General features: G+C 39.5%; 1 protein-coding gene across 3 annotated transcripts in view; it reads right to left on the bottom strand.

Moving 5' to 3' along the window:
• The window catches only part of faap24 (FA core complex associated protein 24), a 41,297-nt gene extending 14,801 nt beyond the window's left edge, over nt 1-26,496 (bottom strand). Inside the window, exons 1-4 of one of the 3 annotated variants that reach the window (XM_049573643.1) lie at nt 26,234-26,496; nt 24,702-24,844; nt 24,449-24,604; nt 23,467-24,069 (exon numbers count right to left, since the gene is read on the bottom strand). In XM_049573643.1, coding sequence (XP_049429600.1) covers nt 23,818-24,069; nt 24,449-24,604; nt 24,702-24,844; nt 26,234-26,336 — 654 coding nt within the window. In that variant the 5' untranslated portion in view covers nt 26,337-26,496 and the 3' untranslated portion in view covers nt 23,467-23,817. Of the gene's footprint in view, nt 1-23,466; nt 24,070-24,448; nt 24,605-24,701; nt 24,845-26,233 lie in introns of those variants that run through there. The other 2 variants (XM_049573645.1, XM_049573644.1) reach the window with 2 other exon arrangements.
• Nucleotides 26,497-26,531: the final 35 nt, after the last annotated feature.

Below are 26,531 nucleotides of genomic sequence, written 5' to 3' on the forward strand. Positions count from 1 at the left end.
TGATTTGTCGAAGTGGCTTGACTGACTATAATAAATGAGGACCTTTGACTTTTAAGACTTGTATTTGAGCTTCATAGTAATGTTACAGAGCTCTCAATCAGCAGCAATAAATAAATAAATAAATAGAAATACAATGATAACACGTGATTGATGATAAATAAATAGCAGCAATAAATAAGTAGAAATACAATGATAACATGATTGATGATAAATAAATAAATAGCAGCAATAAATAAATAAATACATAGCAGCAATGTAGGCTAAGTTACTGTAGCGACCCTGCAGTAAATGTTCGGTTATAATGTCAATGTTCTGTGAGTTAATGGCATGTTTGGGATTGAATGAGTATAGGTAGGGGTGCGGGGTGCGAGTGTGATGGGAATGAGGGCTGTGTGAGTGCGTGACGTGTGCTGGTGTGTGTATGAGCGAGCTGGAGGAGAGAGAAGCAGTGCACAGTTTGAGTTACAGCTAATGTAAATTTTTGTTTGTTGGTTGTTTTGGCGTGGTTATGGCCAACAGTAACCTCTACTGTTCCGTAATAAACGGTGGTTTGCCGAATAACTGCGTCGTCCTTCCCACACGTCCTGGCGGACGCTACATTACCTTTTAAATTATGTGGAGCAGCACCAGCTTTCCAGGTGATTTATTCTTTAATAATTAACTTCAAATATTTAAAGTTAGTCCTTAAAATTGCTTTCAGTAATGTAAACATTTCCATGCGCGCAATAATGTCACTGTAGAAAATACCATGGGACATTTACACAGTGGTGAAGAGTGTTGGACTGGAAGTGTTGCAAGTTTTGCCTCCGTGTGACCGTGAAAAATGAGGTGAATATAGTTGATTGAAAACACACATTAAATATGGCTTAACAGAGACAATTTCAAACACAAGTACGCAAATTAGCTTCACTATAAATCGCAGAACTTACAAACACTTGTCTTTATCTGGACACATTTCCCCCACCAATACAACATGCTAACGTTATTAGAACAAGTCTACTGAGCAAACTGGAGGTCCTTAATTTTACATTGTATAAATTAGCCTAGCATCTAGCGATCTTTTCCTCTTCTCATATAAAGCCAGGGACAACAACAGCAACATGTAACAAAGGTAACAGTACATAATTTGGCTGGATTACAACTCACAACATTCACCGACAAAACAACTGTCTTATACTAAACACGTTTTCCAAGCAAGTACAACATGCTAACGTTATTAGCACCAGCCTATGGCATTTTGTAAAATGTCTTCAGTCCTGTGTGTGTGTGTGTGTGTGTGTGTCTGTGTCTGTGTATCGGTGAATATCAACCTGGACCTATGAGCTCACTGCTAACTGCTATGTGACTCCTGGGTGAGGCAGATAATCTCAGAGATTTAGTTGAAGCACGTCTCTCAAGCTGCTGGCCTTTCCTTAAAAACAAAAACTCAGATTGTTACAATTTGTATACTCAGAGAGAGAGGACAACCTGACAAATAAGCAGTGTGAAATTTGAGTTTGTACCAGTGTTAATTTTGACAAGAATTTTTAATTTCATTTTAGTCTTAGTCACTCACCAAAGACTGGATTTAGTTAAAGTCACATTTTAGTCTTTTAGTTTAGTTTTGTTTTAGTTCAAATTTAGTCAGTGGAAATCAGGTTTAGTTTAGTCTCATTTTAGTCTTTTGACATAATTTGACAATTTTGTTATACTGTAATAGATTTTGCAAAAGGATGTTTGTCATGGTAGTAAAACCTCCATTGTAAGCATACCTTTAAAAGTGTGTTTAGTCATTTAAACTAAGAATGTACCATAGTCTTGACAGCAGGAGTGAAAAAATTGAATTTCCCCTCAGGGGGATTAATAAAAGTATATAAAATTAAAAAAAAAAAAAAAAAATATATATATATATATATAAAATTAAAATTACTCTTGTATAATAAAAATGAATGTCTAAGGCTTGTTAGAAAAAGTGCAACACATAATCATGTCCTTCACAGGTTCTTGTTTATTTTCTGTATATTTGTACAAATGACTTACAACCTGCAAGAATAAAACTCCAATCCTCTTAAGACAACAAAAGAAGATCATAACAGCTTAACTGTTATTATGCCCATTTTAATTTAGTATTTTTTAATGTTTTTTTATTGACCGTATTAATGCTTCATTTTCAAATAAACATTTGGAAACGAAAATGTATGCTTGGGTGTACTTTTACAGAGTTTTACAGGCGTTGTTGTTCCCGGCTTCCTGCTGTGGAGCCAAGGCTTCTGTGTGGCAAAACTGGACGTGCACCGCCACCGCGCGGAGGGCAGAAAGATAGACTGAGAGTTCTGCCAGATTGTCTGTCCGGCCAGCGTCACCTTTTCACTCATCACTTCATAATGAAGAGAGATTTCGTTTTAGTTTTTGTTGTCAGTATTTATTAAATTTACGTTCTCGTCACAAATTAGTCATGCAATAAAGGGTCATCAATGAAAAGTTTTGGTTTAAGTTTTATTTGACAAAATTAACACTGGTTTGTACTTTAAACAATCATGAGTGTACTAGTGGGTTAGATAACTGGCACAATCAGCTGTCCTCCAGAGGTTTCTGGTCTCACTTAACACTGAGCTCAACAGCGTCAGTTAATGGAGTTTCTCTAACTTTCAGGCTCAATGTGACAAATGTATAAGTCTGTTTGCTTCTGAAGAAACAGTGTTTGAAAAAGCACAAGTTTTACTCCACTTTGACCAAAAATGATGTATGTAGAGTAGAAATTGTGGGTGTGACAGCGAGTTGGAGAGAAATGCTGAGGAAGCTCTCTGCACTCTGACAGTTGAGTCCTCCACTCTCGCTCAAAAGATTCTGTCCAATACACCCATATGTGAAAAACCTGAAAAGGGTGTTTTTAACCAAGCTTCAAACAAGTTTAAAAATTTTAAAAAGTTAAATTGTGTTTTGAAAGTTGAATCGAACCCACAATGTACACAACATGTGGGACATTTCAAGGTTTGAATGGAGTTTCTATGTGAAGGTATGAATGAGGAGATAGGAGTTGAACATGCTTGAAATAACTTTAATTTGTGGTGAATTTGAACATTCTGCCATCCATTTGAATGGGGAAAAAATTCCCCCCAAAAGTTGAGTATTTCATAAAGTAACTAGAAAATGCATTTCCTGCGGAACATACGTGTGGATGCTGAATGCTGAAATGAATTCAAGACCATGCCTGAAAATGCAGAAAGTGCAGAAATATCAAACAAATTGCTACAAACATCTGAAAATCCTCACAGAGCTGAACATTTTGACATTTGATTGGTTTCTGTAGCTCAAAGTATGTAAAAGTAGTGATTAATCAAAACATGTACAGGAGAAGTACTGTAGGAGAAGCAGTACTACTACAAGTAGGCGTAGGATTGGGTAGGGACGGTAGGGACACATCCCTACCAATATCCAGCCCCTTCTGTATTGTCCCTACCAATATAAGGGTCATTCCATGGAATCGGAGCCCTTTAGTGGCTCAAAGAGGTAAGCAGTCATAAAAGTTTAAAATAATTTATAAATATGTAATTTTAAAAGTATAACTTTGCTGTCTGCCTGTCATATAACATAAAATTAGTAAATTAAATAATATTTTAAATATATAAAACAACTTTATACTGATGAGAGTGAGGTTTTTGGTCTGTCCCTCACTAGAATAGTTTTACTTCAGCAGGACCTTTAATTCATAAAATGTGGGGGAAAAGATCTTTTTCCCATTTACATATTGTTTTATGTGTGAACTTATTGTTAAACAATGTTTTTGGCATAAATATATGCTATTTTTTAAAATATATGTACATTTATCTGTGTCCCCTGATTTCATGTCAACCCTGTTATCCTCACCAAAATACCCCTGTAAAATAATGGTACTTTCCAGAAATGCCATAATTTACAGAAAGTTGCATCATCATTTAAACTGGATGCTAGCACCTCAAAGACAAGTGAGTTTCTCCCACTTCTGATGTACTATTTTTGATGTTTTACAATATTTGACCAGGGGGGACAACCATACCATGTCAGTCCTGTTATCATTTTTCAACATATAAATCAAAATAATTTCAAATTTCTCACAATATAATCAAAATCTACAAATAATAACCTTTTAAAGTACACAACATGTGCTTTGTGAACATTAGCTTTTAGCTAGCAATGAGCGCATTTGATTAAAATGGTCAACCTGTTATTGTCAACCCTGTTACTTTTTTAGCGCAACAGGGGTGACATAGATCAGGGTTTAGCCTAGTTCCCCTGTCTTTAATGGTCAGCTTAATAAAATTAAAACATATTTTAAGGTTATGTGTGTATTATTGTTTACCCATATCATTTACTGAGGCTAGCATATAAGTCACATTTATATTTACTGCTGTTTGATTCCTAAGTATCATATAGGATGTGTACGTATTTTAATGTAATTTAGTGATGTTCCTTAGTTTATTTCCTTATTTATACTGTTTAGGCATTATTGTGTTGTGCTGATGATTCTACTGTATATTTACACTAAAATACATGTTTACAGATGAAAGTAATATGCCATTAAGTGCAGCAGAAAGGCAGAGGTGATATCGTGCTCGCCGAGATGCAGATCCCGAAAGAAGGGCAAAGTTCTCATGTTGTTCAAATGTTGTTATATGCAAGTTGTTCTGTTTTTGCTTCACTGCCTTTGAAGAATTGTGTTACTTCTTTTGATGTAAAACTTTTAAAGGGGAACTAAACCCCCCTCTCTGGGCATTACTCCGCCCACAGCTTGATTTTAAAAAATTCAGAAAAGATAGGCGGAGCTGGGGGGGCGAATTGAAGATTGTCCCTTGCTGTGGGGAGAGAGGAGAGGGCTTCCCCAGAGGTCGGCCTCTTTATCCAATCCCTCTCCTCCACTTCGACTTATTTTCATTGTGCCAATGGTGGCTTGGAAAACCCCCCCAACTGTGTCACACGGGCAGAAGAGAAGGCGGCTGGAGCTCGGCCTCTTTCCCCCTGTTCACTTCCCCCTGACTTTTTTTTCACCCTGCTGACAGTGGAGCTTATATCCATTGTGCCGATGTTGGCTTGGAAAACCACCCCTAACTGTGTCACACGGGCAGAAGGGAAGGCGGCCGGAGCTCAGCCGGTCCCCTTCTCCACACTTTGACTTATTTTATCCTACTTGGTTCTATTTCTCCCTCTCTGGGAGCCTGGGTTCACCGCGCAGCAGCCCACCACATCCATCCATCCATCCACCCCTCCCTCCCTCGCGGCCCCGCACATATACCCCCGAGGCTCGGCTCTCTCTCACCGCACAGCGGCCCTCCACATCCCTCCCTCACCGCCCCGCACATATACTCCCAGGCCTCGGCACCTCTCCTTGACCAACTAACCTAAATACTATAAACACACTACTAACTGTAAACCTTCACTAAAATACACTATGCTAACAATGCAATTCGTCAAATTACTAGCTATTCTCTCTGCTCTACTACTCTCTCTGCTCTGATCCAACCTACTCGCTATCAGTTTGATAACTGCGGACAGAATGGTTTTATAGTAAGGGGAGGAGGAGTAAAGGGAGGAGGGCAGGCTTTAGCGTGGACGGTTAGTGATGTCATTCACCCCCAATGTAATGTAATGTAAATTCAAATGTAGCAACCAGGTTTCAAGCTGTATAGGGGGTGCTCCATACCACATTTTTAAAATAAAATGTAGATTTTCAACAGTTTGCACTAAACTGTCAAGATTTTGAGCAGGATCAGTCAGTAACACTACTATACAAGCAGAAACAATGATTATCAGGTGAAAAAATGGTTTTAGGGTTTAGTTACTCAGATTTAGTTACACAGATTTTATATGATCCAATTGGTTTGAATGCTAATGAGAAATATGAAAATGTTGTAATAAAATATTTTTCTTCCAAAGTGCTTGTCAATAATGCATGCATGGAACAACGATGAAAGTTTAGACCTCCTTGAAATGTAGAATGAATGTGTAATGTCACTAATACAATGCTAATCAACCTTGTGGGCAAAACTTGTACTACTACACAATACTGTGAAAAGGTGCAGTATACGCACACGTATGTCCCGTCATCCCCGTTATCCTTGTCTCTCCTGTTATCATAACGTCAATCCTGTTATTGTCAGTAAATTGATAAAAATGATTGATAAATTGATAAAAAAACGTTAGCTAAACACAAAAACGGCTATACTGTCGGCTTACCTGCTATGGTGAATATATATATATATGTATATATATACATAGCGTCCGTCAGGACATGTGGAAAGGATTACACAGTTATTCTGCAAACCACTGTTTATTACTGAACAGTACAGGTTACTGTTGGCCGTAACCACGCCAAAACAACCAACAAACTGAGAAGATCCATCTGAAAAGATCAAATACATTGTTTTTGGTGCCTGTTTCCCAAGTATATTAGTGTGTGTGTGAATGAATAAACGAGAGACACTGACGTAAATTTCTTTGTAGAACGGCATTTTATGAAATTAAGTCCATTTACTTGTATTAGTTTACAGCACAGCCTTGCCACATCCAATATGGCGGCGGCGTTGACGTATCGCAGCAGCGGGCAAACCCACTCGATGTGCCGTCTACATATATTCAATTCAATTCATACTTTATTAAAGACACATCTCAAGGAGAGGTCTATAGCACAGAGCAAGACAAACAACATACACAATTTAAAAAAAGATAACAACAATACACAATAAAACAGTGATGTACAGAAAATAAAATGTAAGAGTCACACACAAGTGTACAGGCAAGATCGCCCGTGACTCCACATCTTAGACGTGAACCTGACTGAGCTGAGTGCAGGGTCAGTTAGGCATGAAATAATACAATTTAATGAGTTCTATATTCTACATATGAATCTATACATCAGATTCCGTATCACTGCGGCACAGGTAGGGACCCAACACTAGCAAACATATGACTTGCACTGCAACTTCTTGGAGCCTTAAGCAGCAACCTCATACAATCATTGTAAGCCACAGTGAGTCTCTGCATGCTGCTTTTCTTGTACCGACACCACAAATGGGCAGTATAAAGAGAAGTACAGAATGCTTTAAACAGACAAATCTTTATATCCACTGAGCACATGCTGAATTTGCGCAACAGCATGTTTGCTTGAGCATACATTTTTCGACATTGTCATCAGAGAGATCATTTGTCATGTAGTGACCAAGATATTTTACCTCATCACACTCTGTGAGGGCTGAGTCTGACAGAAAAAAATCAGGAAAGATTGATCGTCTGTCCTCCCTACTACGGACAATCATCACATTGCTGTTCTTTGCATTATACTTAATGTCACATTCAGTACCATACTGTGAACATATCCTCAGCAGGTGCTGGAGACCAGCACTATATGGACAAAAGATATATGTATGTATGTATGATACGTCTATGGTCGGCGTCCGCTCAATATGGTTTACAAAGGGTTAACAATCATTAACCTCGTACTGCTCATCGATTGGCTCTACCGTTATTTTGGTAACGTGTGGTCCTCCCCAGCATAGATATAATAAAGAGTTTGTAAGTTTTCTTTATTATGTCTATGCTCCCCAGCGCCGCTCTCTCCACTGACTTTGTGGGTGCGTGTCACCGTACAGTTCACGTCAATTCGTGAGGGAACGACACACACATGCGCGTCACCGTTCGAGTGTGAACGCGCGCCAGTGATCTGTGACTGTCTATGGTCCTGATATGTCGCGCGCACAGCGTACATTTCAAGTTTGCATTCTACAAACAAACACGTGCAGATTTCGCGGATGAAAAATGAAACGCCAGCAGGCCCAGCACCAACAACAGTCGTTGATGAACCGGATGAAAAGGAAGAAAACAGATGTGAGTCGGCTGATTAAGTAAATAAGCTTAAAGTATCGTATTTTCTGCCAACACATGTTGATGTTAGGCTAACTGAATGGCGTTCCTTGGCAACTCTTTGCTAAGTGAGATAATGAGATGCTAACGAGCTAATACTAGCTGAGCTAAGTTTGGCAAGATCAATATTATATGCCAGAGAACATGAAATTCCACTTCACATGCTCCATCAGCAATCATAGATGTCATGTAGTGATGAGACAGTTCAAATTAATGTTCGTAGTAAGATGACATAATAGAAACAGTCTGAATAAATAAAGTGTAAACATAATGAAGCTGACTAACTTGTGTTGACATTATGGCTGTTCTTTAGCCTATATACATTCAGATGTTGTCTAATGAATTACTCAATTGTAAAACATACAGTATGTTTTCCTCAGGCTACAACAATCAAAATCTATGACTGTTGCATCTCAAATTGTCCCACTGTTCACATGTCTTGCATCAATATATTTTTTGTCAGATGACAAGTAATAGAGAGACTGGAGGAGATGGAGGAGGAGAGGCAGGAGGAAATGGAAGAGAGACAGGAGGAGATAGAGGAGAGACAGGAACCTCACAGGTGAGATTGAATCATGAAGGATATATGTTGATAGTGAGATTCAGTATTGTGACTAGGGGTAAGTAAAAATATTGATTCATGCATAATATATGGTTTTACCCGATATCAATATCAATTCGGATCACTATTACCAACCCAACTGCAGACCACAGGCTGGTACTGAAGTTACGCCCCTTCAGAGTATACTGTTATTTGATTGTTGGACAGTACCATACTGTCATGTGATTGGTTGACAGGATTCACTGGGGGTAATACTACTGGCCTGATGGCGCCAGGGTTTGGGTAGAAGCAGCAGCCACTGGAGATATACCATGGCAACAATAACTACTTTCTGTTAAATACATAACTACACACTGTAGTGTATATTCATGTAACTGATAACATTAGAGAATACATTAACCAAGACATTCTTGTATTTAGTGTAGATATCTAAATATGCATTATCAAGCAGTGATCAGTTTCACGTGACGTGAAATTGCATTAAAAAAATCATCAACGTACAAGTCACCGGCATGGAGCACTTTTATGTCCCTACCAATGTGAAAATCAAACCTACGCCTAGTAGTAGCAGCAGTAGTTCAGACTTTAAAGTTACAATGTGTAATTTACGTGGTTGTTTATTAACAAATATCAACTATTGCTTTCATAAAATATATTTACTAAAGTGTAATGCAATTCACATACAAATGGAAGCTTTCTCATAGGCTTAGAATGATTTCTCTATATATACACAGGCAGGGCGCGGTCTGCTGGAGGCTGCCCTCTTGCGTCGCCATATTTGAATACAGTGGCCGAAAGGGATATACGCGGTTCACGTTTACCTAGAACTTGCCGTCACTGGAGACGGTGAAGATCAATCCAGGGCGCTTCTGCGTGAACCTGCTTTGTACTTTTATGATTCTGTTGCAGTTTAAATGGAGGACCACACACATGTTTTGCCCCGTAAGAGGGAAACCACGCCACCAAATAAAAGAAAAAGATCAGATAAGTGAGGACGGGATAAAACGCGAGTGAATATCGGTGTTGCTTATTTTATTTGAACTCCTGTGGAAGAACACTCTGGAAACGCATATATTATAATCGTACCAACCTACATTTGCCGCACTGTGCCGTGACTATCACATAAAACATGTTATTTTAGCATTACTGTGCTGATGTTTGCTCGTGTTACCAAAACAATTAGAAATAAAACACTCCTAACATTTATCTCACAGATAACCTATATGTCACTGGTAAGCTACAACATATTGTAGCGTCCGCCAGGACGTGTGGAAAGGATGACGCAGTTATTCGGCAAACCACCGTTTATTACGGAACAGTACAGGTTACTGTTGGTCGTAACCACGGCAAAACAACCAACAAATGAAAACTTACGTTAGCTGTAACTCAAACTGTGCACTCCTGCTCTCTCCTCCAGCTCGCTCATACACACACTAGCACGCGTCGCGCACTCACACAGCCCTCATTCCCGTCACACTTGCACCCCACCCCCCTACCTATACTCATTCAATCCCAAACATGCCATTAACTCACAGAACACTGACATTATAACCGAACATTTACTGCAGGGTTGCTACAACATCGTAACATGGTTTAGATTCCTAAATAAATATTCACCTCGTCGCTAGATAGGCCTACTCCTGAAAAACTCGAAAAACTCGTGGATGGATCTCTGCTGTCTGCGCAAGGCTTTTTATCCTATGAGGCCACCGTCACTTACCCGACAGGAGGGGCGAGCGAGTGAGTGCGAGTGAGCCCTGCCATCTAGAATTTGACCGCTGATGTCACTGTTACTCACACTGAGGCTTTAAATAGCATAAAAAGTAGAAAAGAATAAAGTATGAATGTCCTTAAAGAACTGAATGTTTTGACATTTGAAAAATATTATTTTTTCCCAACAGGTGCTGAGACACAGTCGTCCGGATCCAGATATGATGGAGATACAGCCAGAACATTTCAACAACAGCGTGGGAGACTAAGCAGAACAAAACGACATGTCTACCTCAGAGTGGGACTGCTCATTTCAGTTTGTTACTGAGGTGATGCAGGCATTCTTCAGGTGGCAGGCAGAGGAAGAGGCTAAAATCAATTTGGCCGGAGGTACACCCTCAGTGGCTGGCTCCTACAGGGAGACACTGAGGGATAATGTTAGGAGGTTTTTTGACCCTCAGCGGTGGTGTACAGAGCAGCAGGGGGAGACATTTGTCCTCTCTGAAGAACAGGCCATAGTCTTCTTAGAGACTTTTGAAAGGGCTTATGATGATACTGAAGCCCTGATGCAGTCTGTCGAAAGGTGGGAGACTGAGGAGGCTGTGGAATGCGCTCAGTTTGAGGTTGAGGAGGCTGAGTGCTCAGCGGTTTGTCCCACCCAACAAAAGGTGAAGGCAGAGCTGAGAGTCTTTTTTGACCTCCGGCGAGAGTCTGCTGAGGATAGAGGAGAGACACATGCTATACCTGCACCTGTGTTATGTGTTATCATTGTATTTCTATTTATTTATTTATTGCTGCTATTTATTTATTTATTTATTTATTTATCATCAATCATGTTATTGTATTTCTATTTATTTATTGCTGCTATTTATTTATTTATCATCAATCGTTATCATTGTATTTGTATTTATTTATTTCAGTTCTCCCAGAAACGTTCAAAAGTCTTGACAAGGATGTTTTTAAGGACCTTTGCCAACACTGGGGCAGTGCACAGATGGTGCTGGTTTCAGTGAATCAGGATGAACCCAAGGTTGACAACTACATCGCCTCTACTTTTAAATGTCACCTGATGACACCAGCAAAGAGGCCCAATGCCATCTCCAGGTTCTTCTCCAGTGTGGGCAAAGTGATCTCAAAGCCCTTCACTGCACATCAGTCACATTTAAGTGACTGACTTAGGTCATCTGTGTCACACACACATGCACATTATTGTTATTCTTTTTATCATCAACCATGATTATCAACCTCAGATATCATAAACTTTCATCAATCATGTGTTATCATTGTATTTCTATTTATTTATTTATTTATTTATTTATTTATTGCTGCGAATTGAGAGCTCTGTAACATTACTATGAAGTGAACAGGCCATAGTCTTCACAGAGATTTTTGAAAGGGCTTGTCATGACACTAAAGGCCTGATGCAGTCAGTCCAAAGGTGGGAGGTTGAGGAGGCTGAGTGCTCAGCGGTTTGTCCCACCCAACAAAAGCTGAAGGCAGAGCTGAGAGACTTTGTTGACCTCCAGCGAGAGTTTGCTGAGGATAGAGGAGAAACACATGCTATACCTGCACCTGTGTTATGTGTTATCATTGTATTTGTATTTATTTATTGCTGCTATTTATTTATTTATTTATTTATTTATTTATTTATTTATCATCAGTCGTTATGATTGTATTTGCAGACACATGAAGCCTGCATTCAAGTGCTCCTGGGAGCGCTGTTTTGGAACAAGACCCAGGGATAAGATCTGCTCCAGTAGGACCAAGGCTGCTGAAAGCGCAGACCTGACCGCTGTCCCTCTGGAGTTTGTTGAGGATTTGCGACAGGACTTGGCTTCATCTGGCTGCATGTCACAGGAGGCGGTGTCTCCCACTGCCTCAGTCGCCTCCAGTGAGGACATCAGGTCTGCTGAGAGCGCAGACCTGACCGCTGTCCCTCTGGAAAGCATGGCTATGGAACGCATGGAGACACCATCAGAGAGCAGCCTTCTAGCAGAGATATACGCAGCTCTAGGATTATCAGGAGCGGAAAATGTCACTGAAGCTGCCCAGGAAGTATTGGGCGATGAGGTCATTGACATCAGAGACCCTTTTCTGGAGGATATCCCCGACTTGGAGTGTGACCTGATGTTAACTGTCACCTCCCTGGAGAGTGAAAGGGACATCAGTGAGTCCAATGCTCCAGCAGTCTGGGCATGGCAAAGGGAACAGGCTCGGAGAGACAGTGAGTCAGTGTCACTAACACCTGCACTTGTAGTGTCTGAGGAGACAGCTGCTGAACCTGAACAGGATTCACAGACAAACATCAACAAATTGTCTGTCAGGGTCCTTGTACAGAAGCTGGTTTCGAGGACCTTTAAGAAAGCAAGGATGGACACCAACCCACGTCTCATAGCTGACCGCCTGTTTGACAACACATGGGCTGAAATTGAGGGAGAAGATTTTGAAATTCTCCCAGAAATATTCAAAAGTCTTGACAAGGCTATTTATTTATTTATTATCAATCACATGTTATCACTGTATTTCTATTTATTTATTTATTTATTATCAATCACATGTTATCATTGTATTTCTATTTATTTATTTATTGCTGCTATTTATTTATTTATCATCAATCATGTTATTGTATTTCTATTTATTTATTGCTGCTATTTATTTATTTATCATCAATCGTTATCATTGTATTTGTATTTATTTATTTCAGTTCTCCCAGAAACGTTCAAAAGTCTTGACAAGGATGTTTTTAAGGACCTTTGCCAACACTGGGGCAGTGCACAGATGGTGCTGGTTTCAGTGAATCAGGATGAACCCAAGGTTGACAACTACATCGCCTCTACTTTTAAACGACACCTGATGACACCAGCAAAGAGGCCCAATGCCATCTCCAGGTTCTTCTCCAGTGTGGGCAAAGTGATCTCAAAGCCCTTCACTGCACATCAGTCACATTTAGGTGACTGATTTAGGTCATCTGTGTCACACACACATGCACATTATTGTTATTCTTTTTATCATCAACCATGATTATCAACCTCAGATATAAACTTTCATCAATCATGTGTTATCATTGTATTTCTATTGATTTATTTATTTATTGCTGCTATTTATTTATTTATTTATTTATTTATCATCAATCATGTGTTATCATTGTATTTCTATTTATTTATTTATTTATTTATTGCTGCGAATTGAGAGCTCTGTAACATTACTATGAAGTGAACAGGCCATAGTCTTCACAGAGATTTTTGAAAGGGCTTGTCATGACACTAAAGGCCTGATGCAGTCAGTCCAAAGGTGGGAGGTTGAGGAGGCTGAGTGCTCAGCGGTTTGTCCCACCCAACAAAAGGTGAAGGCAGAGCTGAGAGACTTTGTTGACCTCCGGCGAGAGTTTGCTGAGGATAGAGGAGAAACACATGTTACACCTGCACCTGTGTTATGTGTTGTCATTGTATTTCTATTTATTTATTTATTGCTGCTATTTATTTATTTATTTATCATCAATCATTATCATTGTATATGTATTTATTTATTGCTGCTATTTATTTATTTATTTATATATTTATCATCAGTCGTTATGATTGTATTTGCAGACACATGAAGCCTGCATTCAAGTGCTTCTGGGAGCGCTGTTTTGGAACAAGACCCAGGGATAAGATCTGCTCCAGTAGGACCAAGGCTGCTGAGAGCGCAGACCTGACCTCTGATCCTCTGGAGTTTGTTGAGGATTTGCGACAGGACTTGGCTTGATCTGCCTGCATGTCACAGGAGGTGGTGTCTCCCACTGCCTCAGTCGCCTCCAGTAAGGACCTCTTTGTTGAAGATTGGGGTCAAGACTTAGACTCATCTGCCTGCATGTCACAGGAGGTGGTGTCTCCCACTGCCCCAGTCGCCTCCAGTAAGGACATCAGGTCTGCTGAGAGTGCAGACCTGACCGCTGTCCCTCTGGAAAGCATGGCTACGGAAGGCATGGAGACACCATCAGAGAGCAGCCTTCTAGCAGAGATATACGCAACTCCAGGACCATCAGGAGTGGAAAATGTCACTGAAGCTGCCCAGGAAGTAATGAGCGATGAGGTCATTGACATCAGAGACCCTTTTCTGGAGGATATCCCCGACTTGGAGTGTGACCTGATGTTAACTGTCACCTCCCTGGAGAGTGAAAGGGACATGAGTGAGTCCAATGCTCCAGCAGTCTGGGCATGGCAAAGGGAACAGGCTCGGAGAGACAGTGAGTCAGTGTCACTAACACCTGCACTTGTAGTGTCTGAGGAGACAGCTGCTGAACCTGAACAGGATTCACAGACAAACATCAACAAATTGTCTGTCAGGGTCCTTGTACAGAAGCTGGTTTCGAGGACCTTTAAGAAAGCAAGGATGGACACCAACCCACGTCTCATAGCTGACCGCCTGTTTGACAACACATGGGCTGAAATTGAGGGAGAAGATTTTGAAATTCTCCCAGAAATATTCAAAAGTCTTGACAAGGCTATTTATTTATTTATTATCAATCACATGTTATCACTGTATTTCTATTTATTTATTTATTGCTGCTATTTATTTATTTATCATCAATCATGTTATTGTATTTCTATTTATTTATTGCTGCTATTTATTTATTTATCATCAATTGTTATCATTGTATTTGTATTTATTTATTTCAGTTCTCCCAGAAACGTTCAAAAGTCTTGACAAGGATGTTTTTAAGGACCTTTGCCAACACTGGGGCAGTGCACAGATGGTGCTGGTTTCAGTGAATCAGGATGAACCCAAGGTTGACAACTACATCGCCTCTACTTTTAAACGACACCTGATGACACCAGCAAAGAGGCCCAATGCCATCGCCAGGTTCTTCTCCAGTGTGGGCAAAGTGATCTCAAAGCCCTTCACTGCACATCAGTCACATTTAGGTGACTGATTTAGGTCATCTGTGTCACACACACATGCACATTATTGTTATTCTTTTTATCATCAACCATGATTATCAACCTCGGATAAACTTTCATCAATCATGTGTTATCATTGTATTTCTATTTATTGCTGCTATTTATTTATTTATCATCAATCATATGTTATCATTGTATTTCTATTTATTTATTTATTTATTTATTGCTGCGAATTGAGAGCTCTGTAACATTACTATGAAGTGAACAGGCCATAGTCTTCACAGAGATTTTTGAAAGGGCTTGTCATGACACTAAAGGCCTGATGCAGTCAGTCCAAAGGTGGGAGGCTGAGTGCTCAGCGGTTTGTCCCACCCAACAAAAGGTGAAGGCAGAGCTGAGAGACTTTGTTGACCTCCGGCGAGAGTTTGCTGAGGATAGAGGAGAAACGCCTACTATACCTGCACCTGTCAGTACACAGACGTCTGACAGAAAAGATAAAAAATCTGTCAGTCATGTTATCATTGTATTTCTATTTATTTATTTATTTATTTATTTATCACACCGAGGCTTTAAATAGCATAAAAAGTAGAAAAGAATAAAGTATGAATGTCCTTAAAGAACTGAATGTTTTGACATTTGAAAAATATTATTTTTTCCAACAAGTGCTGAGACACAGTTGTCCGGATCCAGATATGATGGAGATACAGCCAGAACATTTCAACGACAGCGTGGGAGACTAAGCAGAACAAAACACCATGTCTACCTCAGAGTGGGACTGCTCATCTCAGTTTGTTACTGAGGTGATGCAGGCATTCTTCAGGTGGCAGGCAGAGGAAGAGGCTAAAATCAATTTGGCCGGAGGTACACCCTCAGTGGCTGGCTCCTACAGGGAGACACTGAGGGATAATGTTAGGAGGTTTTTTGACCCTCAGCGGTGGTGTACAGAGCAGCAGGGGGAGACATTTGTCCTCTCTGAAGAACAGGCCATAGTCTTCATGGAGATTTTTGAAAGGGCTTATGATGATACTGAAGCCCTGATGCAGTCTGTCGAAAGGTGGGAGGCTGAGGAGGCTGTGGAATGCGCTCAGTTTGAGGTTGAGGAGGCTGAGGAATGCTCTCAGTCGGAGGTGGAAGAGGGGAGACATGTTATACCTGCACCTGTCAGTACACAGACGTCTGACAGAAAAGATGAAAAATCTGCAGGCAGACGTGGCAGACACATGAAGAAGCGCTCCTCGGAGCCCAAGAATAAGATCCGATTATTGTTATTCTTTTTATCATCAACCATGATTATCAACCTCAGATGTCATAAACTTTCATCAATCGTGTTATAATTGTATTTCTATTTATTTATTTATTGCTGCTATTTATTTATTTATCATCAATTGTTATCACTGTATTTGTATTTAGTCTGGGCATGGGAAAGGGAACAGGCTCGGAGAGACAGTGAGTCAGTGTCACTAACACCTGCACTTGTAGTGTCTGAGGAGACAGCTGCTGAACCTGAACAGGATTCACAGACAAACATCAACAAATTGTCTGTCAGGGTCCTTGTACAGAAGCTGGTTTCGAGGACCTTTAAGAAAGCAAGGATGGACACCAACCCACGTCTCATAGCTGACCGCCTGTTTGACAACACATGGGCTGAAATTGAGGGAGAAGATTTTGAAATTCTCCCAGAAATATTCAAAAGTCTTGACAAGGCTATTTATTTATTTATTATCAATCACATGTTATCACTGTATTTCTATTTATTTATTATCAATCACATGTTATCATTGTATTTCTATTTATTTATTTATTGCTGCTATTTATTTATTTATCATCAATCGTTATCATTGTATTTGTATTTATTTATTTCAGTTCTCCCAGAAACGTTCAAAAGTCTTGACAAGGATGTTTTTAAGGACCTTTGCCAACACTGGGGCAGTGCACAGATGGTGCTGGTTTCAGTGAATCAGGATGAACCAAGGTTGACAACTACATCGCCTCTACTTTTAAATGTCACCTGATGACACCAGCAAAGAGGCCCAATGCCATCTCCAGGTTCTTCTCCAGTGTGGGCAAAGTGATCTCAAAGCCCTTCACTGCACATCAGTCACATTTAGGTGACTGATTTAGGTCATCTGTGTCACACACACATGCACATTATTGTTATTCTTTTTATCATCAACCATGATTATCAACCTCAGATATCATAAACTTTCATCAATCATGTGTTATCATTGTATTTCTATTTATTTATTTATTTATTTATTTATTTATTTATTGCTGCTAATTGAGAGCTCTGTAACATTACTATGAAGTGAACAGGCCATAGTCTTCACAGAGATTTTTGAAAGGGCTTGTCATGACACTAAAGGCCTGATGCAGTCAGTCCAAAGGTGGGAGGCTGAGGAGGCTGAGTGCTCAGCGGTTTGTCCCACCCAACAAAAGCTGAAGGCAGAGCTGAGAGACTTTGTTGACCTCCGGCGAGAGTTTGCTGAGGATAGAGGAGAAACACATGCTATACCTGCACCTGTGTTATGTGTTATCATTGTATTTGTATTTATTTATTGCTGCTATTTATTTATTTATTTATTTATTTATTTATTTATTTATCATCAGTCGTTATGATTGTATTTGCAGACACATGAAGCCTGCATTCAAGTGCTCCTGGGGAGACAGTTTTGAGTCAGGATAAGATCTGCAGTAGGACCAAGGCTGCTGAGGCGCAGACAGCTGCTGAACCTGAACAGGATTGCACAGACAAACATCAACAAATTGTCTGTCAGGTCCTGCACAGGAAGCTGGTTTCAGGACCTCCAGTAGACAAGGATGGATACCAGACCCACGATATCCCTCTGACCTGCATGGTTGGAAGGGACATCAGTGAGTCCAATGCTCCAGCAGTCTGGGCATGGCAAAGGGAACAGGCTCGGAGAGACAGTGAGTCAGTGTCACTAACACCTGCACTTGTAGTGTCTGAGGAGACAGCTGCTGAACCTGAACAGGATTCACAGACAAACATCAACAAATTGTCTGTCAGGGTCCTTGTACAGAAGCTGGTTTCGAGGACCTTTAAGAAAGCAAGGATGGACACCAACCCACGTCTCATAGCTGACCGCCTGTTTGACAACACATGGGCTGAAATTGAGGGAGAAGATTTTGAAATTCTCCCAGAAATATTCAAAAGTCTTGACAAGGCTATTTATTTATTTATTTATTTATTATCAATCACATGTTATCACTGTATTTCTATTTATTTATTTATTGCTGCTATTTATTTATTTATTTATCATCAATTGTTATCATTGTATTTGTATTTATTTATTTCAGTTCTCCCAGAAACGTTCAAAAGTCTTGACAAGGATGTTTTTAAGGACCTTTGCCAACACTGGGGCAGTGCACAGATGGTGCTGGTTTCAGTGAATCAGGATGAACCCAAGGTTGACAACTACATCGCCTCTACTTTTAAATGTCACCTGATGACACCAGCAAAGAGGCCCAATGCCATCTCCAGGTTCTTCTCCAGTGTGGGCAAAGTGATCTCAAAGCCCTTCACTGCACATCAGTCACATTTAGGTGACTGACTTAGGTCATCTGTGTCACACACACATGCACATTATTGTTATTCTTTTTATCATCAACCATGATTATCAACCTCGGATAAACTTTCATCAATCATGTGTTATCATTGTATTTCTATTTATTGCTGCTATTTATCATTGATCGTTATCATTGTATTTGTATTTATTTATTTATTTATTGCTGCTATTTATCTATTTATCATCAATCATGTGTTATCATTGTATTTCTATTTATTTATTGCTGCTAATTGAGAGCTCTGTAACATTACTATGATGCTCAAATACAAGTCTTAAAAGTCAAAGGTCCTCATTTATTATAGTCAGTCAAGCCACTTCGACAAATCAACATAACCCCTTGCTTGACTCCATGATTGACAGCTGTCAACAGACCGATCTGTTTTCCCAGCAGAAAATATAAACGGGGGAGGGGTCGGGTGCAAGCATACTACACCTGTAATTCAACCAATAACGAGGACTTTGCATTACTTTGTTGTTGACCTATTCTGACCAATCACAAAGCTTTTTTTTGGTCATGTGACCTCACTGACCAACAGATAGACATCCCTTGCACTCACCCACGTGGGGTTTCAGCCAACCGTGGCGCATATCATCAGTCACATGCCTCGAAAAGACGTTAACGTGGAAATACACACACATGTGTATCCCGTCCTTATTCCCTTTCATTCATGTGTATCCCGTCCTAAAAGGGATATACACATAGATGTGTATCCTGGTCTAAATTTAAGAGAGGTCAAACTGCCGGCATTTCTTCAAAAACGATAACCCAGATCATTATAATTTGTATACTGTAAGAAAAAGGACAACCTGAGGAATAACTGGTGTGAGATTTGTGTCTGTAATGTCAAAAATCTGATTGTGGTCGCAGATTAAAAAACTGGTATGATCTGCTGTCCTCCAGCGATTTCTAGTCTCCCTTAACATGGAGTTCAATGCACCAGTTGGTTGAGTTTCTCTGACTTTCAGGCTCACTGTGTCAGATGTGGACGTCCGATTGCTGTATATGTGTGTGTACATATACATATATATATATATATATATATATATATATATATATATGATGTATATATATGTATTGTAGCGACCCTGCAGTAAATGTTCTCTGAGTTAATGGCATGTTTGGGATTCAATGAGTATAGGTAGGGGGGCAGGGTGTGAGTGTGACGGGGATGGGGGCTGTGTGAGTGCGCATGCGGGCGTGTGTGTAGGAATGAGCTGGAGGAGAGAGCAGGAGTGCACAGCTGGAGTTACTAACGTTAAGTTCTTGTTTGTTGGTTGTTTTGCAGTGGTTACGGCCAACAGTAACCTGTACTGTTAAGTAATAAACGGTTTGCAGAATAACTGCGTCATCTTTTCCACACGTCCTGACGGACGCTATGTATGTAATATATATATGTATATGTATGGGTCATTATATGAAAACATGCCATTTCCCATTCTTAATGTTTGATTTTCAAAATACTGTTTTAAAACTATTTATGACCCTTTTTGGATTAAATAGATCCTTACCTATCAGAAATAGGTGCTGTGCCATCTCAGGCTGTCTTATTTTTTTTCCACATTTAATCAACATGCATATGTGTGTTTTGTCAACCCTGTTACTATACACCAATTGTTTGAAAATGTTTGAAATGCATATTTACAACAAATCTGATATACTTTGAAGGATAAATCTCCCCTTGTTACACTGAGTGTGTTTGTACAGTGGGAATATTGAGGTGTTTATGTTTTATCCATGGATGAATATGCTCATTTGCAATTGACACTTTCACAGCATCTTTCTTTTTAAGAATAGAATATGGAAACAAAACAATAATACCCACATTTCATTCTGTAGATTATTGGTTTCTTTTACTTAACACATAAAATGAGTTGATTTGACATTTGTCTTTTCATTTTTGAATTATACTAGAATATTATACAAGTAACAGGGCTGACACCTCAGTAACAGGGTTGACAACAGTTACCATACTAATAGTTTAAGTTGCAGCTTTGGGTCTAATGAAGATAATGGGACATTCATAAACCTTTAATTCAACATGACTAATCAAAGAATATTTTGGAGACATATTTACTGAGAGATTTTAGCATTTTTCACAACATGAAGGATACTGAAAGGACAGTCACAATGAATTTGATCCATTGAACATGTTTGGCCTGCTCCGAAAGTTGCATCATTTCCTGGGAGTGAAATCAGCTTCCTTTTGTGAACATGCTGGTGAAAATACAAGTAAGTGTCCTCTTATTTTCATGATTTTTCTTAGAGTTATATAATGTTTGACAGAGGGGGGACGAGCTTATTGTGTCAGCCCTGTTTCCACAAAAAGACACGTTAAAAAGATATTTGTTAGAAATTTTTAATGTACGTAAATAACATGATATAAGCCTCTCATGAATGCACACCATGTGGTCTCATGACCTTCACCACGTGGCTAGTAATGGCTGCCAAGAACATTTTTCGTCAACCCTGTTACCATTCTAGCGTAACAGGGTTAACAAAAGTATGGTTTTGCGAGTACATGAAAATATACTTTCCTTACCAATAGTAGACATTATATTCATGGTTTTACAGGTTTCATCGCTAGCTGAGAGGGAAATTCAAAAAATTGTGCACTTGGTGACAAGTTTTTGAAATTTTGCATAGTGTAAGGTATGGGTATAAGGTTTTCAAAAACCAAGTTGGGATAGCCACAAATTTCAATATGCTTTTTTTTTTGGCCCTCATCAGAGATTTGGATCTGCTCCAAATTGTAATGGGTTCCATGTTGGACCATGTTATACCTCTCCACCAAGTTTAACACCATGCCCAATTTCAAGTGCTGACACAATAAGCTTGTCCCCTTCTGTCAAACATTACATAACTCTAAGCAAAATCATGAAAAGAAGAGGACACTTACTTGTTTTTTCACCAGCACGTTCACAAAAGGAAGCTGATTTCATGCCCAGGAAATGATGCAACTTTGGGAGCAGTCCATTATCTCAGAAGGGGTGTTTTCATTAAAAGTAACAGGGTTGACAACTACCTGGCAACCCGACTAAATTGATGTTTTTTACAACATTTTACATATATTAAGAATAAAACCCATTCATGAATAATGAAAGAACACTTGAGGCTTTATATATAAGTTTATGTTTTTATGATAGTTTGACTTTTTTGGGCCTTAATACCTAGTAAAAGTAGAACAATCATATTGAGCGACAGGCCATTTTTACAGTTTTTGAATGATGCCTCATACAAAAAGGTGTTTAAAACTCTTTGAAAACAAAATAAATAAAATTTTACATTGTTTTAATGTTACAAGAGATATCATGGGAAATACATTCTAAAATGATTATGGTGTATTTATTGTTTGACATTTATAGCACAGTTTTGTTCGAGAGACACAAAATGGCATGTTTTCGTATAATGACCCTTCAAATATTTAAAGGTAGTCCTTAAAATTGCTTTCAGTAATGTAAACATTTCCATGCGCGCAGTAACGTCACTGTAGAAAATACCATGGGACATTTACACAGTGGTGAAGAGTGCTGGACCGGAAGTGTCGCACAAAAAATACGGAAGCTGGCTGTGTTCTGTTTTGCCTCTGTGTGACCGTGAAAAATGAGGTGAATATAGTTGATTGAAAACACACATTAAATATGGCTTAACAGAGACAATTTCAAACACAGGTATGCAAATTGGCTTCACTATAAATCGCAGAATTTACAAACACTTGTCTTTATCTGGACACATTTCCCCCACCAATACAACATGCTAATGTTATTAGCACAAGTCTACTGAACAAACTGGAGGTCCTTAATTTTACATTGTATAAATTAGCCTAGCATCTAGCGATCTTTTCCTCTTCTCATATAAAGCAAGGGACAACAACAACATGTAACAAAGGTAACAGTACATAATTTGGCTGGATTACAACTCACAACATTCACCTACAAAACAACTCTTATACTAAACACGTTTTCCAAGCAAGTACAACATGCTAACGTTATTAGCGCCAGCCTATGGCATTTTGTAAAATGTCTTCAGTCCTGTGTGTGTGTGTGTGTGTGTGAATATCAACCTGGACCTATGAGCTCACTGCTAACTGCTATGTGACTCCTGGGTGAGGCAGATAATCTCAGAGATTTAGTTGAAGCACGTCTCTCAAACTGCTGGCCTTTCCTTAAAAACAAAAACTCAGATTGTTACAATTTGTATACTCAGAGAGAGAGGACAACCTGACAAATAAGCAGTGTGAAATTTGAGTTTGTACCAGTGTTAATTTTGACAAGAATTTTTAATTTCATTTTAGTCTTAGTCACTCACCAAAGACTGGATTTAGTTAAAGTCACATTTTAGTCTTTTAGTTTAGTTTTGTTTTAGTTCAAATTTAGTCAGTGGAAATCAGTTTTAGTCTCATTTTAGTCTTTTGACGTAATTTGACAATTTTGTTGTACTGTAATAGATTTTGCAAAAGGATGTTTGTCATGGTAGTAAAACCTCCATTGTAAGCATACCTTTAACTGTGTGTTTAGTCATTTAAACTAAGAATGTACCATAGTCTTGACAGCAAGAGTGAAAAAACTGAATTTCCCCTCGGGGAATAATAAAAGTATATAAAATAAAAAAATATAAAACTAAAATTACTCTTGTATAATAAAAATGAATGTCTAAGGCTTGTTAGAAAAAGTGCAATACATAATCATGTTCTTCACAGGTTCTTGTTTATTTTCTGTATATTTGTACAACAAATGACATATAAAATATATATATAGTTTTCTATATTTTGAAAGTCAGAAACAAAACTGATGAATTTCTTTTTTTTTTTTATTTGGTGCACAGTGAGAGGTTTCTCATAAACTAAAGCACGAACATAATTACTGATAAACTAAGGAAAGAATTTAAGAGGTAAAAAAGGACAACTGATGCTACAAATGACTGATACTTGTTTATTGTGGATGCAAAAGTGCAGAGTGCAAAAAACAAAACAAAACAAAACAGAATTTGTCACACTGAGCAGCAAAGCCAGAGAGCAAATCTGTGAACGGCAATGTCTGTCTGTGGGTCCTCCACTTTGGTCCAGACTGAGATATCTCAGTCAGACAACAGTGCATAAATATTGTTTTTAAAGTTTGTACAGAAGAGTTAATGATGTGAACCAAAGAGCTGCTGCATCACCATTAAATCCAAACCTTCTTATCTAAATAATGACCTAGAGTTGAGCCGTCAGGTTCCGGCAGCGGTGGGTTTGTGGAAGAAGCTGTGGATTTGCTGAGCTGCAGCCTGACCCACGATGGGCACCATCTCGGCGGGGGCGGCGTTGCAGAGCTGCTGGATGCTGGAGAATTGCTGCAGCAGGGCCATAGCTTTGACCCTGCCGACCCCGGGGACATGCTGCACCAGCGCCAGGACCAGCGGGTCCAACAGCCGAGACGAACTCCTCCTCCTGAAGGGGTTCTCTCTGCCCTCCCCGTGAACCTGGAGGTTGAAAACTCAGCATCAGACAACAAGGCGTAGTGCTACGAGAGCTTTCTGCCTTTTGAGATGGAGATATTGTTACTTTTTAGCCACACGTTCACGTAGTTGACTGGCTGCATCATATATAAAGTATTCACTTGCCTATATACTAAGAGTGTTACTGGATGGTTCCACTGGAGGGCACAACCAGACAAATTAAAGTTTGCCTCTTTATTAGGAAATGGGTGAGTGCAACATACAATAAAAATGCATTCATAACTTTTTGTATAGGCCCAGTTGACTATTGCAATAATAATGTGTCGTTATCACAAAATCCCATGGCACACGTGGACTGGCATCACATGAATTACAGGTTTATTGTTTTGTCTTCGTTACTCACGATCTGAGCGATGAGCTGCGAGGCCTCAGTCTGCCCGCTGACCGGCAGCAGAGTCAAGCCGAGGTCGAACACCACAAACTTCTGCACAGCAGAGAAATACTGCTCACTGAGTCTGGTGTTCTCCACCAGCACCAACGCCTGGAAACTGCTGCTGGTCTTTAAAACAGGAGGGACACAGTTCATGTCAGGCAGAACAACACAGGAAAGCTTTTAGCAGAACTGGTTTGTCTATTGTCTCATTTGTTCAACTCACATTTCTGTAGCGAACCAGTTTCTTCTTGTAGCTGTTTCCTGCTATGATGTCACACTCAGACACGTAGAGGATGCAGCTTTTGTTGGGCAGGTGGAAATCTGCCATGCCGAGCTCATTCTCAAAGAGGATTTTCACACCTCCACCTGCAGCAGAAGTAGGGCTTGTTTATGAGTGCATTTTCTTTATATCAAGGCTATGAAGTTCCTACTCTTTAAGCAAAGACAAGTGCATGCCATTATTTAATTGTATGCAACAGGACGCATTTTGCATCTGACAGACTTATAAACCTTTCTTAGTGAGCACAGAAACATAAAAGACATCACATACTGCGGGGCACATAAGGCACACATGAAATAATGTAAAGTGCATTGTGCAACTGAAGAAATACTTACCCACCACTTTATTAGGTACACCTGCTCAACTTCTCCATAACGCAAATAACTAATCAGCCAATCATATGGCAGCAACTCAATGCATTTAGGCATGTAGACATGGTCAAGACAACCTGCTGAAGTTCAAACCAAGCACCAGAATGGGGGAGAAAGGTGACTCAAAGGCTGGTCTGAGTATTTCAGAAACAGTTGATCTACTGGGATTTTCACACACAACCATCTCTAAGGTTTACAGAGGATGGTCCCAAAAACAGCCAAAATGTCTTGTTGATGCCAGAGGTCAGAGGGGAATGGTCAGACTGGTTCAAGATGATAGAAAGGTAACAGGAAGTCAAATAACCACTGGTTACAACCAAGGTCTGCAGAAGACCATCTCTGAAGCAACAACACCTTGTCCAACCTTGAAGCAGATGGGCCACAGCAGCAGAAGACCACACCAGGTGCCAAAATTTAAGGTAGTGTTGAAAGGAAAATGCTCACAATGCAACAGAAAACAAGAGATATACAGAAAGATATGCATTACTTAAACTTATTTCTCAAACTCAGGTGTTCAGATTTTAAGGAGGCCATCTTTTTTTTCATGTTCAAGTGTGTTTGCCTTTCACGCAGAACTCCATTCAAAAACGTAATAAACGCTACTCTAATCCACGAAGAGACGGTGTTAATAAAGATGTATTTACATCATAGGGGGCTCGTCTGACGTTATATTGAACACTTTTCATATCGGCATTAATACCATCCCTCAGCAACGTTTTTTTTTTCTGTAAAAGTCACTTTGCCGCAGTCTTTAACCAGGATGCACTGTGGTGTACATGGATTATAAAAGCTGTGTTTACATTATTAAGCCATTTTAAACTACTGACATGTGAGCCGAATTGAAGAGTGGGAGTATTTGATTAAGAGGAGTTGTACAGCCGTACTCTACACTACATTTTTGTGTAAATAAAAGCGAAACAAATTTATACACTGATATTTTTGAATGGGATTTGGCATACGTTAGTTGTATCCGCGTAAAGTGTAAACGGCACAGACGTTAGCCAACGTTACATGCTGACAGGTTGGCGTTTGTCTGTTGTTGTTGTTGTTTTTTTTAATTAAACAAATAATACAGACATTAACAATAAAATAGGCTCTTATTACCCTTTAAGCTTTGAATGAGGGACGAGTTCCTCCATTTCTCGCTGGCAACAACATGTCCGTAAGGAGGAACCGCATTCAGCACAGCACGCGCTTTGGTCTCCATGAAGTCACACACAGAAATGTTTCACTAATGCGGTAAAAGACATAAATTCAACTTTACAGGAGCTGGCTTAAATGTAGAGCTAACTGCATCCATGCAGACGAGTTAAAACACCAACATGAGCTTTGTTTTGTTGCCTCCAAAGTCTGAATGTCTTCTTCGGCTTCAGTTTGTCGGTGTAGGTGAGCAGCAGTTTGC

The sequence above is a fragment of the Epinephelus fuscoguttatus genome, linkage group LG4, assembly GCF_011397635.1.
Source record: "Epinephelus fuscoguttatus linkage group LG4, E.fuscoguttatus.final_Chr_v1".
Lineage (NCBI taxonomy): Eukaryota > Metazoa > Chordata > Actinopteri > Perciformes > Serranidae > Epinephelus > Epinephelus fuscoguttatus.